This window comes from Psittacula echo, assembly GCF_963264785.1.
Source record: "Psittacula echo genome assembly, chromosome: 5".
Lineage (NCBI taxonomy): Eukaryota > Metazoa > Chordata > Aves > Psittaciformes > Psittacidae > Psittacula > Psittacula echo.
The window spans coordinates 88,200,627-88,216,683 of NC_137739.1; the positions used below are offsets into that span (position 1 = coordinate 88,200,627).

General features: G+C 62.6%; 4 protein-coding genes across 4 annotated transcripts; all 4 read left to right on the plus strand.

The window, feature by feature from the left end:
- Positions 1–1,836: 1,836 nt before the first annotated feature.
- Positions 1,837–3,842, plus strand: LOC308221362 (membrane-spanning 4-domains subfamily A member 15-like; the record flags this gene model as incomplete). The annotated part of the gene is made up of 6 exons (XM_080618345.1): positions 1,837–2,004; positions 2,156–2,275; positions 2,500–2,556; positions 2,899–3,054; positions 3,166–3,285; positions 3,576–3,842. 6 exons carry the CDS (start codon positions 1,837–1,839, stop codon positions 3,840–3,842), a joined length of 888 nt encoding a protein of 295 aa, XP_080474471.1.
- A 16-nt stretch (positions 3,843–3,858) lies between these two features.
- CCDC86 (coiled-coil domain containing 86) lies at positions 3,859–7,723 on the plus strand (the record flags this gene model as incomplete). Its single annotated transcript, XM_080618346.1, has 4 exons — positions 3,859–4,034; positions 5,464–5,593; positions 7,016–7,090; positions 7,504–7,723. The coding sequence occupies 4 exons, from the start codon at positions 3,859–3,861 to the stop codon at positions 7,621–7,623; spliced, it is 501 nt and encodes a 166-aa protein (XP_080474472.1). The 3' UTR covers positions 7,624–7,723.
- A 1,776-nt stretch (positions 7,724–9,499) lies between these two features.
- On the plus strand, positions 9,500–11,022 carry LOC308221364 (acyl-coenzyme A amino acid N-acyltransferase 2-like; the record flags this gene model as incomplete). Its single annotated transcript, XM_080618347.1, has 3 exons — positions 9,500–9,962; positions 10,045–10,247; positions 10,438–11,022. 3 exons carry the CDS (start codon positions 9,500–9,502, stop codon positions 11,020–11,022), a joined length of 1,251 nt encoding a protein of 416 aa, XP_080474473.1.
- Positions 11,023–11,552: 530 nt separating this feature from the next.
- ZP1 (zona pellucida glycoprotein 1) lies at positions 11,553–15,967 on the plus strand (the record flags this gene model as incomplete). Its single annotated transcript, XM_080618348.1, has 12 exons — positions 11,553–11,709; positions 11,909–12,030; positions 12,119–13,376; positions 13,491–13,634; positions 14,066–14,250; positions 14,341–14,438; positions 14,576–14,703; positions 14,779–14,968; positions 15,050–15,200; positions 15,312–15,396; positions 15,469–15,570; positions 15,900–15,967. 12 exons carry the CDS (start codon positions 11,553–11,555, stop codon positions 15,965–15,967), a joined length of 2,688 nt encoding a protein of 895 aa, XP_080474474.1.
- Between the last annotated feature and the right edge of the window lie 90 nt (positions 15,968–16,057).

Here is a 16,057-nt window from a genome sequence, read left to right on the forward strand (position 1 = left end):
CCCTCGGGATGCTGCCATCCCCAGCTGGAGCTGGCTTTGGTTAGAGAGGGAAAAGTGCTTTCTCCATGGATCCCTCCCTTGGCAAAGGGGCTTGGCCTGGGCCGGCTCCTTCTGGCTGCAAGGCTGAAGCCTTCAGGAATGCTTTAGGAATGTGGAAGGGCGGATTTGGGAGGAAATCCACCGTAGCCGGAGCTGTCAACCGGGAATACGAGCTGCTGCGGATGCTGGAGGCCAGCCTGGCTGCCTGAAGGCTCAAGAGGGGATCCCAGCATTTCCACGCCGGCTAAAGTGTTCCCTACCCTTTGGATGCTGGGAATGGGAGCCCTTGTTAGCATCGAGGTGTTGAAAGGGGCTCTTCATCCGTCGGGATTTGCCAGCCTGAGAGGCACCGGGAGTGCACGGAAGGGGCTGAACCTCATCCATGTCCATGTTCCTGTGCTTGTTCCAAGTGCTTGTTCCCTGCTGGATGCCGGATGGAGGGATGCCATGGGAAGCTCAGCGTGATCCAGGCTGGACCCAGGGGCTCGGAGCATCCTGCTCCAGTGGAAGGTGTCCCTGGATGAGCGAACTGGATGAGCTTTAAGCTCCCTTCATCCCGACCCATTCCATGATCCCATGCAAGTCAGGTCCGCATCCTGCTTCTGGCCCCAGTGCGGGGAGCTGAGCGCTTCCAAAGCAGGGCTCCCAGCTCCCCCTAGGGCCAAAGGGAAGGAAAAGGCACTTCCAAGCCTTGCTCCACCTGCTCCTAAAATCCTCCGCTGGAATCTGGTCCTTTCCGGATCTCTGGAGCGAAGCCTGAGCCGGGATACGGCTCCTAAGCGCTGCCAGTGTGGTGTGAAGCCACCTGCGGATCCTTGCGGCTGGAATCCTGGACCTAAATATTCCTGTTCCAAGGAATAACCTGCGGCCATTCCTAATCTCCAAGGGAGGAAGGATCCCAAGTGGAATCCTGCCCCCCAGCCCTGAGCCCTCCTGCTCTCACGGATAGAGGTTAAATCACGCCTTGTCCTCTTTGTCCATCACCACCTTGTCCTGCAGGGCAATCCCATTGGGATCAATGGGATTTGGTCCCTTGTGCGGAGCCAGAGCTCTGGAGGCTTCACGGAGGAGGAGGAGAGGGGATGGGACCAGCACCCAGCATCCGACATCCAACCCCCATGGAAGCAGGGGGGGCTCTTCCCGAGCCTGGAGGCCCCCATCCCTCCCGGAGAGCCCTGGGAATGGGGAGCAGTGGAAATGGCTGCTTCCTGGAGACCTGGGGCCAGCAAAGGGAGGAAGGGGCCCCCGAGCTCATCCCATGGGAGCTCCTCGGCACGTGTAGGGGCTCCGATCCCGGGCTCAGCTCTCAATTCCCATCATAAACAGCCCCATCCGTGCGGATCCTGATGGAGCCCGCACCGGGCTCCGTGTCCTTCCCCAGGGATGGAGCGGCAGCTCCGGAGGGAGAAGCCCAAAGGCAAGGCAATAAAGGAGCTTCCCTGGAGGCTTTTCCCTTTCCCTTGAGGCTTTCCCAGCCTCATTCCTCCCTCTTGGCCAAAGCCACCCCATTGAGCAAGAGGGATTTCCATGAGCAAACTTCCTGCAGGGAGCAAAGGGCATCGGGATCAGCACGGCCCTGGGGAGACCATAGGGAAGAAGAGGAGGAAAAGGAGGATAAAGGCAGGCTGCAGGAGGTACCTGGATGGGGATGAGGTGCTCGGAGCAGGATGGGATGCGGGGCACCTCCATAAGGGGATGCCAGAGCTGCTTGTGCTCCCACGGACACATCCATGTGCTGCTTCCTGGAGCTGAGGCCTCATCCTGCAGCTTCCCCAGCCCCTGCTCTATCCATAGGGAATGGCGGCCACCACGGTGATGGATGCTGGAGAAGTGAGGATCATCACGGAAGTCATCCCGGCCTCCGACCCCCGCGTGGCCCAATTGGCTCCCAGCTCCAGGCCGGCGGCACCCCCGGTGTCATTCCAAGTCCGAGGCTTCCGAAGGGCTCAGCCCAAGGCGCTGGGGGTGAGAGACGGCATTCCAGAGGGATGGGTATCCCATGGGAATGTCCCGCTTGAGGGTCTCCTTGGCTTGGGGAAGAGGTGACGCTTGGGAGCAGCTCCCAATAGGGCAATGGGCTGGAGGTGGGATCCTGGTGATCCCCATCCTTCCTTAGACCATCCACATCTTCACCGGGATCGTCCACATCTGCTTCGGGATCATCCTGACGGCATCAGAGCACAGGAAACCTCCCCTGCCCGTGGCCAGCGGGGTCCTCTTCTGGCTGGGGCTCCTGGTAAGCAGGGACGTGCTTGGCCTCCATCTCCTCCTTATCCAATGGGGACAAAGGGATCCGGGCGGATGTGGGACCAGATCCCTTTGTCACCCCCATCTCCCACCCTCGGGGGGGGGGGGGGCGGTGTCTGTGCAGCCCCGAACACGGATTCCCAGCGGGATGGGCACTGGGATGCACGGGATGGGACAGGGAGCTCCCTGCTGATGCCTCTGTTCCTTGAGCAGCTCCTGGTGTCCGGCTCTCTGCTGGTGGAAAGCGAGAAGCGAGACAGCATCCTCCTGGTGAGGGGGGGCCTTGGGGGGGGGGAAGCATCTCCCATTGCTTCCGTGTCTCCTGCTCCTTCCAGTGGCTGCTGGGACCTTTCCAAGCCTGGATTCACTCCGTAGGGTCCAAGGCAAAGCTTGCCCCATGAAGCAGAGCATGGGCAAGCCTGGGCCTCCATGAGGGGCTTGGTGGGGTGATGGGGACAAAGGGGACACGCAGAGCGGATGCTGTGGGTGGCTTCTCCAAGAGCAGATTGGATCCCAGCGGAATGATCCAGGCTGGAACGCTCCGGGAGCTGCTCCCAGGGTCCCCATCACGGTGGGGAGGGACGGAGCCGCTGACGGAGGGCACTCACGCAGGTCAAGGCGTGCTGCGTGTTCAATGCCGGCCTCATCCTGAGCACGCTGGTGGCCGCCCTGCTCCACAGCACGGCCATCACCCGGCACAGCCCCGGCTGCGAGCCCGGCGCTGGGATCCAGCTCAGACCCGAGTGGTGCAGGCACAGCGAGGGCAAGGTAGAACCTCCCTGTCCCGCGGGGACGCACGCTCCCAGCCTCCAGCCATGCGGCCGAGCCGTTGCCGTGATGGAGGCTGGAAAGGGCCCTTTCCCTTCCTGCTCCCCGCAGCTCCTGAGCAATGGGATGGATTCCCTGCTCGTGGTCTTCGTCCTGCTCGAGTTCTGCGTGGCCGTGGCCGTGCTGGCCTTTGGGTACCACGCGGTCAAGCAGCACAGCTACACCGCCATGGTGAGGGGGGACAGGGCTGAACCCTTCTCCCAGAGCCTTTGGGATGCTGCCTCCGGCATCCCATGGCATCAGGGCAGCTTTCCCTGCCCAGACGGGCTCCCAACACCCTCTCTACGGCCCCCAAAGCAGGATTCCATCCTTTATCCTCTCCTTTAGGTGATGTAGCCACGGCCAGGCACGGAGCCATCACTACTGAGAGCTGCATCCGTGATGCTGGAGCCCCGGGGATGCTCCCTGATACCCGGCACTGGTGGGCCTGCGCCTTGAGACCCCTCCTAGCCCCGGGGCAGGGCACCGCTGTCCTCAGCGCCACAATAAAGGCTCTTTACGGCATTGACATCACTGCGGGGATGAAGGGACCGGTGCGATGGGGACGGGGAGGGCACCGGGTACCACGACGGGCGCCGCTGCCCATCTGCCCTCAACAAAGATGGCGGCCGCCGCCTGGTGCTGCTGAGGAGGCGGGAAAAGGTGGGGCCCGACTCCAAGATGGCGGCCGAGGCTTCGGCGTGGTGCGCGCGGCGCGCGGGGACGCCATCGCGCGGCGCCCATCGTGAGGGGGCAGCGTGGAGCATGGAGGAGGAGCGGGAGGGGACCCCGGTACCGGGCAATGGCGGCAGCGAAGCGGCGGCACCGGCCTCGGTCCGGAGGCGTCGGAAAGCGGCCAAGAAGCGGAAGGAGGCGGCGGCAGCGATCCCGAGGGGCAAACCCAAGTCGGGGCGGGTGTGGAAGGACCCCGGCAAGAAGAGGTTTGGGGAGGGGGTGGGGATCAGGCCTTGGGGCGCTGTGGGGGGGGCTCTGGTGATGGGAAGGGGTTTGGGGGTGCTTGAGATGGGGAGGGGGGGTTTGGGGGGCACAGGGGGGTCCCCAACACAGGAGGGACGTGGAGCTGATGGAGAGAGGCCATGGGGATGCTGCGAGGGCTGGAGCAGCTCTGCTCTGGAGCCAGGCTGAGAGAGCTGGGCTGGGGCAGCCTGGACAAGAGAAGGCTCCTGAAGGGGAGACCTGAGAGCAGCTCCAGTGCCTAAAGGGGCTGCAGGAAACCTGGAGAGGGGCTTGGGACAAGGGCCTGTAGGTGTTATAAAAACTCAGTGTTAGCCACGACTGATTCCAGATGTTTTATTCAGATTGTTTACGGGTAGGAGGCAATCAGCAAGCAGCGCTGGGTGCGCAGGGCAGTCTCCGCTCCACCAAAGCCGCAGCCCTCAGTGTCGTTTTCCTGCTACATTTACCCTCTAACGTTACACGCCTATACATATTCATGATCTATCCCCGCTTCGTATTATAATGAGCTAAAAAGTCCTTTGCGCATGCGCAGTGCCTCCCCGTGGTCATGGGCGAGGGGCTCACGATGAAGTAAATGAGTCTTCCTCTTCTTAAACTTCTCACCTCTGGCACAGTTGGACGCCCCAGTGGTTACACAATTAGCTGAAACCAGCCACATCTGTAATTCTTCTGTTAACTAGCAAAGATTTAGAACAGGGTGACCTTCCTGCAAGATTTATTGCAGGGAAGGGCAGGCGAGGAGTATCTCCAGCTAGCAAATGTTTGGAAGGCTCTGTCTGATAAGTCGAAGGATGGTGTGAAATGTTATACTTTAGAAGGCTAGTGTGAAACAATTAACTCATGTTTAGTGAGGCCCCTAAATTCCACAGACTTAAAGTACTTTAACTCTACATTTCCCAGGCACTAGCGTTTCTTATATCAAGCCCTCTGTATCAGTTTGACACTTAACAAAACTTAAATTCATTCACTCAATATCAACATTACAAAACCTATAGCCATATAATACACAAACTTTACTTGATCAGCAAATTAAACATTTAACTTTATTACATAGGGACAGAACAAGGGGAACGGCTTGAACCTGCCAGAGGGGAGACTGAGATGAGCTCTTAGGCAGAAGCTCTTCCCTGGGAGGGTGCTGAGGCGCTGGCCCAGGGTGCCCAGAGAAGCTGTGGCTGCCCCATCCCTGGCAGTGTTCAAGGCCAGGTTGGACACAGGGGCTTGGACCAAGCTGCTCCAGTGGAAGGGGCCTTGGATGAGCTGTGAGCTCCCTTCATCCCACCCCATCCCATGGCTCTGTGACTCCATAGACTTTGGGAAGGGGAAGGGTTGGAGGAGCTGAGGCCATTGGGGGGGGCCTGGCTCAGCTCTGCCTCCTTTTCCCCCCCCCAGGTTCTCCCACATGATCCAGGACAAGGCCCTGCGCAGCTCCTGGCCTCGGAAGCTGCGGGAGCGTCAGGAGAAGAAGCTGGTGCAGGCCCTGGCTCGGCAGCTGCAGGACGGGAAGAAGAGGGAGCGAGAGGTACCAGGGCCCCCCCCGTCCCCATTGTCCCCATGGGGCAGCGCTTGCGGCACCGGCTCCACGTGGTCACAGCAGCATCGGGAAGGGGATGACGTGGTCCAGGGCAGGTTACACAGGAGCGTGGCCATGGTGGGCTATGGGATGTGTCCGGAGAGGGATGCTCCACATCCCGCCCCCCCCCAGCCAGGGCTGTGGAACCCTCAACATCAACAAGTTCCTATTCATGGTTCTGGTTCAATTTATGGCCATTGTTCCTCGTCCTGTCGCTGGGCACCATCCTGCTGGGCCTCTGCTCTGAGCTATTGATGTGCATTGAGGGGATCCCCTCTCAGGCTGCTCTGCTCCACATGAACCAGGCCCAGTCTCCTCCTGTAAGAGATGCTCCAGCCCCTGAGCATCCTTGCGGCCTCCTCCGGACCCTCTCCAGCAGCTCCAGGTCTCTTGTAGTGGGATACAGGGCTCCAGACATGGCCTCCGCAGGGCTCAATAGAGGAGCATCACCTCCCTGTGCTGCTGCCACGCTCCTCATGCACCCAGGATGCTCCTGTCAAGCCATCACCCCCCAACCGGGTCCTTCCCAGTGTGGGGCACCCCCATTTACTGGTGCTTGGGGTTCGGCCTCCCCGGTGCAGGAGCCTCCACTTGCCCTTGTTGGGCCTCAGGAGGTTTCTCCCCTATGGGCTCCCATTCATGGCAGCACAGCTTGAGGTGGCAGCAGCCTCTGCCCCAGCTCTGCATCATGGAGGGGGCTTCCTCCAGGCCACTGATGAGCTCGGTAGGAGCAGTCCCACTGCTGATCCCTTGGGAATACCGTGGCAGGCCTCCGAGTGGGTTCTGCTCCACTCATCACAGCCCTCTGGGCCATTCAGCCGCTTCCCTGTCCGTCCATCCAACCCCTGCTTCCTACGCTGATACACGAGGATGTGATGGGAGATGGTGCCAAAAGCCTCCTGCAGTCCAGGTGGATGGCATCCATCGTGCCACGGCTTCATAGAAGGCTGTTGGGTTGATCAAGCAACACCAATCCAATGGGATGCCCCATTCCCTTTGCTTGGATGAGCTCGGGACCACGCTGCAGAGCCAGGCCATGACCGGAGACCTTCCACCTCCCTGCTTGCATCACCCCATGTGTGTGCCCCCATCCAGGGCTGTGGTACCATGGAATCAATGTGGCAAAGCCCTGCAGGGAGCACAAACCCTTCCGGGGAGCAGCTGGGATGGGGAATTCCCTGTGGTGGAGCCAAATTCCACACGGAATTCCCTGGCTTGGCACAAAGCCCACTGTCAGCTCCAGCCTGGTGCCGCAGGGGCCGTGCTTGGCTGGAAGCGCTGCGGTTCCTGAGCACTGGGGGGATGCTCCTGGTGTGGGATTAAGCCGGGAAGCGGGAATCTGCAGGGAATGATCTGGTGCTGCTCCCGCAGGAGAAGAAGCGGCGGCGGGAGGAGAACCTGAAGCGGCGGCTGGAGAATGAGCGCAAGGCGGAGATCGTGCAAGTGGTGAGTGCCCGGGCAGCACCAGAGCCCTCATTGCTCCAGCTCCTATCCCGGCATCCTATGGGAAGAGCACTGGGGCAACAACTGCATCAGGAAGGGGTCCTCCGTGCCAGGCAGGGTGCGTTGGAGGGACCAGCTTCCAGCTTGGGAGAAGCTGAGCCCATTCCCGGGATGGCCGCAGGCAGGGTGATGGAGCCAAGGGAACACTGGGGGGGATCCAGGCATGGAGGGGAGTTGCAGGGGATGTGGGAAGAGCGTGGGGGCATCCCCATGGAGGAGTTTTAGGAGGAATCTACAGGCCCTGGTCCCAAGCCCCTCTCCAGGTTTCCTGCAGCCCCTTTAGGGGCTGCTCTGAGCAGGGCGGGAAGCTGGGATCTGGAGCCTGGAATCCTCCTTTTCCTCCTCCTTCCCTCCAGATCCGGAACCCCCTGAAGCTGAAGCGAGCCAAGAAGAAGCAGCTGAGGCGGGTGGAGAAGAGGGATACCCTGGCCCTGCTCCAGAAGGCACCCGGCAGGAGCAAACCAGCCATGGAATGAGCCGGGAATCACCGCCATGCTCCAGGGCTCCGTGGGTCCTGCTGCCCCCCACGCAATGGGGCAGAGCCGGGGTGGGCTCTGCAGCTCCGTGACCCACAGGGACCCGCTGCTGGGGCCCATCCTGGCCTGTGGAGCACAGGTTGGAGCTGGAAGAATGGCTTCAAATGGCCAAATCTGCCTTTTCTGTAGGAAAATGAGGAGGAAGTGACCCCAAATCCCCTCTCCCAATGGCTTTGTGGGGGCTGATGGGGCCACCTTGGGTCTCCTCTGTGCTAAAGGAGATCGCCTCCTATGGTCGCAGGGCTGTGGTCAGCACCCCCTGAGGCTCCCGTTCCTCAGAGAGGGGGTCTCATCCCATTGGGAATGAGCCCTGGAGCACATCCCCAAGGGAGGGGGGTTTGTTTCTGCTGCGCTATGGGGATGGGAAGGGAATGTGGGGCTGGAAGGAAGGGTTTGGGGTGGGAACCCCCCCAGATCTCTTCACCTTCCTGTGGTTTCGTGCTCTATGAGCACCCCTTTCTCCGTCCCTCTTGAGGGTGGCCCTGGGTGGGCAAACACGAGGTTCCCATGGGATAAACCCCTGGAATGGGAGCACGTGGTGGTACCCAGCTCCAGGAGCTTCATCCTGGTGGGAACACCGGGAGCCTGTGGGATGAGCAGGGAGCAGGCCCTGCATGGGGCAGAATGAAGCTTAGGGGAGGGTTAATCACAGCTGGGCAATGTAAGGGCCCCCAATGTGTGGGGCAGAGCTTGATGTCGCCCCAAGGAGCAGGAGTGGGGATGGGGATCCCTTTGAGGCCTTCCAGAGGCAAGGAAGGCAACGTCTATGGGGTGCATTGGCACTATGGGGCGGTTGCCAGCAGGTCACGGGGCAGAAGGGCTTTGCCCTCGTTGCTTCCTGGTTAATGAATGATTCCAAAGGCATGGAAAAGCCCAACCTCTTCCACCACCTCCCTCCCCACACTTCCCCCCCAGCCTTTGCCCTGCTGGCTGGGTAAGAGGTGAGGGTTGAGGTTGGGGGGGGGGGGGGGTGGTTGGAGCCCATCCCCGTGGCTTCGGGGCGGGGGCTGTTGTTCCTTATGGGGTCTATGGGATGCCCCCTAACCAGGGTTGGGATAGAGCCAGCGCCTCGCTGGGATCCCTGTCTGGCTTCTCTGCATGGGAATGGGGTCTGGATGGGAATGGGGGGCCCAGAGACGGTGCCCTCCCCCCGTCCCTTGTCCCTTTGCCCATGGTCTTGGGGGTGCAGAGGAGGAGAATGGGGAGGGGGGAAATTGGGTGCGGGGGGTGGGGGAGAGGAGCAAAAGGGGAGTCCCTGTTGGTGGGGGGGGGTGCGGGGTGTCAAGGGGGTGATGCTCCCATCGGGATGCTGCATCCAGCTCTGGTGTCCTCAGCGTCAGGACACGGAGCTGTTGAAGAGGAGGCCACGAGGATGCTCAGGGACCGGAGCAGCTCCCGCATGGAGCCCGGCTGGGAACATTGGGGCTGCTTGGAGAGCTCAGAGCAGCTCCCAGTGTGTGAAGGGGCTACAAGGATGCTGGGGATGGGCTCTGCATCAGGGGCTGGAGCGATAGGACAAGGGGTGATGGGGTCAGACTGAAACAGGGGGGATCTGGATTGGATGTAAGGAAGGAATTCCTCACTATGAGGGTGCTGAGGCGCTGGCCCAGGGTGCCCAGAGAAGCTGTGGCTGCCCCATCCCTGGCAGTGTTCAAGGCCAGGTTGGACACAGGGGCTTGGAGCAAGCTGCTCCAGTGGAAGGGGTTGGGGCTGGAACTGGATGAGCTTCAATCTCCCTTCATCCCAGCCCGTCCTCCATGCGGGATGCAGTGGGTCAGGCTGCGTTGATGCTCCCCTCCATCCCCATAGGTGCCCCATGGTGGAGGTGACGGTGACGCCGCGCTCCTCCCTCGCCGACCGCCCCGTGCGGGTGCACGTGCGGGGCCTGTCCCCGTCGCAGCTCGTCACCGTGCGCGCCTGGCTCCGGGATGAGCAAGGGGAGCGCTTCCAGGCCCGGGCCTTCTTCCGTGCGGATGCCGCGGGCGAGGTGGACCCCGGGTACCACCCTGCATTGGGCGGCAGCTACAGCGGCCTCTCCCCTATGGGGCTGCTGTGGTTCCTGCAGCCGGACACCCCCTTCCGCCGCCTGATCAAGCGGGATGTGACCGGCAGCCCCTTCCGCATCCATGTGGAAGCGTTCGACGGCGTCCTCCTGGTTGATGACCCCCAGCACCGGCCCTTGGCTTCGTGCGAAGCCGAGCGCTGGTTCGTGGGTGCCGGCGTGCAGCGGGTGCCCATCAGGGAGGGCAGGGTCCGTGGGGCCCTCTTCCTGCCGCCCGGTGAGCAATGGGATGCGGGGGGCATCCGTCGGGATGCGCGATGGAGGCGGCGCTCAGTGATGGGTCCTGGGGCTCCCCGCAGGACCAGGACCCTTCCCTGGCGTCGTGGACCTCTTTGGGGGTGCGGGGGGGCTCATTGAGTTCCGAGCGGGGCTCTTGGCCAGCCGGGGCTTCGCGGTGCTGGCCTTGGCTTTCTTCGCCTACGAGGACCTGCCCCGCACCATGGCCCGGCTCGACCTGGACTACTTCGAGGAGGCGACCGCGGTGCTGCTCCGGCACCCCAAGGTGAGCCCCGCAGCACCCATCAGTGCGGTACAGGATCGGCAGGGTGCGGGTAGGGAGGATGCTTGGGGCATCGGTGTCCTCGGCACAGGAGGAGCTGTTGGGAGCTGAGCTTTAAGGCCCCTTCATCCCAAAGCATCCCAATGCGCGGTGCTCCCATCCGGCTCCATTCCCCCCTCCCATCCTGTTCCAGGTGCGAGGCCCCGGCTTGGGCGTCATCGGCGTCTCCAAAGGAGCAGAGGTGGCTTTGGCCATGGCCTCCTTCCTGCCGCCGGTGGTGGCCACGGTGTGGATCAACGGCACCGCTTTCCTCCACGGCAACCCCTTGGTCTACAAGGACCTCAGCATCCCCGCTATTCCCTATGGGATCGAGCGCGTGCTCATCACCGAGATGGGGGCCTTGGACAACTCCGCTGTCTTCAATGACCCCCAGCACCCCATGCCCAGCTCCTCGGCCATCCCGGTGGAGAGGATCAAGGGCAAGGTCCTGTTTGTGGTGGGAGAAGCCGACCGCAGCCTCAACAGCAAGCTCTTTGCCAGGCTGGCCGTGGCGCGGATGGCACCGCAGCGGGGTCGCATCCTGTCCTACCCTGGGGCCGGGCACCTCATTGAGCCCCCTTGCTCCCCGCTTTGCAGCATGTCCTGCATCAAAGGCAGCCCCCGGCCTCTGCTCTGGGGGGGTGAAGCCGAGGCTCACGCCAGGGCTCAGGACCACTCGTGGAAGGAGATGATCCGGTTCTTGGAGCGGGAGCTGGGATGCGCCGGTGGGAAGCTGTGATGGGGATGGGGAAAGGGATGCAGGTAATAAAGGTCGGCCTGAGAGCGACGCTGCCTGGTGCTACATGGGACGGGGGGCACCATGGAGGAGCCCTATGGAAGGTTTCCCTTTGGGAATGCTGGAAACAGAGGTTCCCCATGGGGAGGGAGGGTTTTAGCCCCAAAATGATGAGGGTGGAAGCCAGGATGGGGATGGACGATGTGAAAAGGGCTGCCAGGGCTCTTCATCGGGGATCACAGCGATAGGACAAGGGGTGATGGGTTCAAACCCAGACAGGGGGGTTAGGTTGGCTCTAAGGGAGTTCTTTGCTCCGTTCCCATTCCCTAATCCCAAGGCCTCTGCCTTTTATCCCTGCCCGGTCACCCCGGCCATAGGAGGTGACCATGGCCCAGGGCAATGAGGTCGCTGCTGGCAGAGGAGCGAGGAGCCCTGGCACCCTCGCAGCATTCCAGGGGCCCGGAACGCGGCGCATTCCGAGCAGCCGGGTATAAATCCCGATCCCTGGAGCCGAGCCCGGCTCCGCGCTCGCCATGGGATCGAGCTGCTCCCTCCTGCTCCTGCTGCTGCTCCTGTGCCAGGGCCCCGGGGCCCGCTCGCTCCTGCGGTACCGCTACGAGTGTGGGGAGCACCGCATGCAGCTGGAGGCGCAGCCCGGCCGCGGGCGCAGCGCCCGCTTCAGGGTCCTGGGTGAGTTGGGATGAGGGGGATCCGGTCCCTATGGAGCAGCTCCGAAAGGGGCTGCGGGGAGCCTGGACAGGGGGCTTGGGACAAGGGATGTAGGGACAGGACCAGGGGAATGGCTTTAACGTGGGGCTGGGGTTGGAATTGGGTGAGCTTCGAGCTCCCTTCATCCCACCCCATCCCATGACTCCCATTATCCCCACAGATGAGTTTGGGAGCCCCTTCGAGGTCGGCAACTGCTCCGTCTGCCTCCATTGGCTCCACAGCAGAGCGGACGGTGCCATCGTCTTCTCCTCTGGCTACGAGGGCTGCCACGTGCTGGTGAAGGTGAGGACCCATCCCTCCCATCACACCGCCCCCCCCCATGCAGTGCTATGGGGCTAGGGGTCACTGTCCCCCCCCCGCCCCATTGCAGGAGGACCACTACGTCCTGCGGGTGCAGCTGGAGGAGACGCTGCCCAGCGGGGCCCTGGTCACCTCCTATGAGGTGAACATGACCTGTCCTCAGCCCGCCAACTACGAGCATCACGGTGGTAGCCATGGCAACGGCATCCACCAGAGCCAGGCTGGTCTCCTGGTCCCCCTGTCCCAGCCGGGCCTCCTGCACCAAGTGTCCCAATCCTCCCTCAGCATCCCGGGATCCCAGCTCGCATCCCAGGTGCACCCGGAGCAGGTTCCCCCCCTGGCACGGGCAGAGCCCCAGAACCTGCCGGGAATGGGGCATCCTGGGGCTCCAAGTCAACCGGGTCGCCTTCGGCCTGGGCTTCAGACCCAAAGCCAGCCGGGGCTGGTGCATCCCGGGGCTCCGAGTCAAGCAGGAGCTCTTCAAGCTGGGGGTCAGAGCCAGAACCAGCCTGGAGTGGTGCTTCCCAGGGCTCAGCATCAACCGGGTCGTCTTCATCCGGTGATCCAGACCCACAACCAACCCGGGGTGATGCATTCTATGGGTCAGAATCAACCGGGTCACGTCCGGCCTGGGGTTCAGACCCAAACCCAACCTGGGGTGATGCATTCTATGGGTCAGAATCAACCGGGTCACGTCCGGCCTGGGGTTCAGACCCAAACCCAACCTGGGGTGATGCATTCTATGGGTCAGAATCAACCGGGTCATGTCCGGCCTGGGGTTCAGACCCACAACCAACCTGGTCTAATGCATCCCAGGGCTCCAACTCAACCAGGGCACCTTCGTCCTGGGGTGCAGACCCAAACCCACCCGGTTCTGGTGCACCAAGGGGCTCAGACTCAAGCAGGAGCTCTTCGTGCAGGGCTTGCACCCCAAAACCAGCCCGGGTTGGTGCACGGCGCCGGTGGCTTCATGCACGCTGGTGCTCAGACCCACACGGGCTTCGTACGCCCGGGGGCTCACCCCCCAAACCAGCCGGGTTTAACCCATCCCAACCCTCAGCCCCATTCCCAAGGGGGTCGCGTCCATCCCGGGCTCCAGAGCCAAGCTGGGCTGGTCCATCCCAGCCATTCCCGCCCGGGTCTAACGCATCCCGGGCTCCAATCCCGCCCGGGTTTGATGCGTCCTGGTCTCCATGCTCAGCCCCAGCCGGGTCTGGGGCGCCCAGGACTCCAGCCCCAAGCCCAGCCTGGTTTGATGCGGCCTGGCCTTCAATCCCAACCCAGTCTGCTGCAATCCACAGCCCTCTTCTACCCATCAGCAGGGGCAGGTAAGCGGAGGGGATGCGATGGGATGGGTCCCCTGGACCAGCGGGATGCTCGGGATGCAGGGGGATGCTTTGGCACGGGATGCTGAGGGCAGCGCCCCCTTTGTGCCACCCCAGGCACCCCGCTGAGCCGGGAGCAGTGCCAGGTGGCCGTGGGGAGGATGCCCTGCGTGGCACCGCCAGGCCGGGATGCGTGTCTGCAGGCGGGATGCTGCTACGATGACATGGACCGGGCTGCGCCCTGTTACTATGGCAACACCGGTAGGATGCTCGTGGGGGGGGGGGAATGTGCCATCACCTGCATCCCTGGTTGGAAGCTGCTGGGTGGGTAAATGGGGCTGGAGGTGCCCTTTTAGAGGGAAGATTGGGACTGGTTTGAAAGGCAAAGGCATTGGGACACATGCCCAGGGCAGTGGTGGAGGCACCATCCATGGAGAGGTTCAGGACCGGTGCGGATGCGGCCCTCGGTGGCCTTGGGGCTGCATCTTAAGCTCTTTTCCATCTTGGTTGATTGAGGAGCAAGGAAGTGGTGCCTGCCCCATCCCTGGCAAGGGATGTTCAAGGCCAGGTTGGAGCATCCTGGATGATATCCCTGCCCATGGCGCTGGGCGAGCTTCCTTCCTTCCCTTCCACCCCACCCCATCCATGCCTCCCTGTTGCTGGGTTGACGGGCTCGCTCCGTGCCACCGCAGCCACGGTGCAGTGCCTGCTGGAGGGTCACTTCGTGCTGGTGGTGCCGCGGGGGCTCAGCACCCAGCCCTACAACCTGGACAGCGTGCGCCTCGCCAGCAGCCAGCCCGGCTGCGAGCCCCTCCGCGTCACCGAGGCCTTCGTCATGTTCCGCTTCGCCGTCACCCAGTGCGGTACCACGGTGCAGGTGGGGATGCGGCACCCATCATCCTCATCGCCATCGCCATCACCCGGGGCTGCTCACAGCAGCCTCGCCCCATGTCTGTGTCCACCCCAGGTGATCGAGGACCGGCTCATCTATGAGAACCAGCTCATCTCCACCATCGACGTCCAGGGGTCCCCCCGGGGCTCCATCACACGGGACAGCATCTATATGTGAGCTACCAGCATCCCCTTTACCTCCAGCATCCTCCCTCCGCCTCGGCCTTGGTGCTGGGACCATGGATCCATTCCTCTTTGGGTCTGGAGGCCATGGAAGGGGGGAATCACCCATCTCTGCTCTGCTCCCTCAGCCTCCAAGCCCGCTGCATCTACAACGCCAGCGAGCTCCTGCCCCTCCGCATGGAAGTGGCCATCCCCACCACTGCAGCCCCCGTGGCCAGGCCGGGGCCGCTGGGGCTCCAGTTGCGCATCGCCACTGGTGAGGACCCCATCCGCCGGTCCCCCTCATGCCGGGTCCCCCCTTATCCCGCTCAGCTTCTCCCCATTCCCGTAGATGAAAGCTACAGCTCCTACCACCCCGATGGCGACTTCCCCTTGGTGAAGGTGCTGCGGGACCCCATCTACGTGGAGGTTCGGCTCCTGCAGAAGACAGACCCCAACCTGGTGCTGGTGCTGCACCACTGCTGGGCATCCCCCAGCACCGAGCCCACGGCCGAGCCCCAGTGGCCCATCCTGGTGGATGGGTGAGCAGAGGGCAACAAGAGAATGGAGATGGGGTGGTGGGGGGCACCTGTATTAACCAAAGGTCCCTTTTGCACCCCAAGGTGCCCCTTTGTAGGGGATAACTACAGGACACAGCTTGTGCCCGTTGGACCAGCATCCCCGCAGCTCCCCTTCCCCAGCCACTACCAGCGCTTCGTCATCTCCACCTTCACCTTCGTGGAGCCCCCATCCATGGCAGTGCTGGAGGGAGAGGTGAGGGGCGGGGGGGGGGCAGAACTGGCCCCAAACCCCACCATGGGGGGGTGAATGGGGCTCTATGGGGCTCGGAGACCCTTCCTGACGGGGCCCACGTGTGGGTCGCAGGTGTTCATCTCCTGCAGTGCCTCCGTCTGCCACCTGGCCCAGCCCGAGCCCTGCCGCCCCTCCTGCCACCTCGGGGTGCCCTCGCGTGAGTCCGGGTGGGACCTGGGGGGGACCCCCTCGTGTGTGTCCCCAAACCAAGGCCCTTGTCCCTCCCCAGGAGCACGGCGGTCCCCAAGGGCCAGGAGCAGAACTGGAGCCATGGGCACGGTCAGCTCCCAGGGCAGCATCACCTTCCCGACGGTGGCCAAGCTGCAGCGAGGTGGGGGATGAAGTCCCTGCTCTTCCTCTTCCTCTTCTGCAGGCAGATGTTGCTGCACCTCTGGGCAAGCTGCATGAAATAAAGCCTCACAGCTGCAGGGGGTGCTTTGTGCCTAAGGTGGGGTAGGAGGGAACAGAAGGGTCCCATGGCCAAGCTGGCAGCATCCTCGTCTCAGCCCAGGGGTGGTGACCCCACGCCTGTGTCAGCTCCTTGGTTGCCTTCCTCACCCCAAGCCCAATGGACCACACGTGATGGTGAAGAGCTCTTTATTTCCACCCCAAAGCCAGCGAACGGATACAAAACCTGCCCATTCCCCCCCATCATTCCAGCTGCAAACATCCACCAGTGCCAAGGGGAGAGCTTCTTGTCCCGATTCCAAGCACAACCCAGACGCTAAAGGGCAGGGAAGAGAAGACACACACGAGGCTGCAAAGCAAAACCCCACTCAAACCACCCCAGGAAGGCCAAAACCCAACAGCTACAGAAG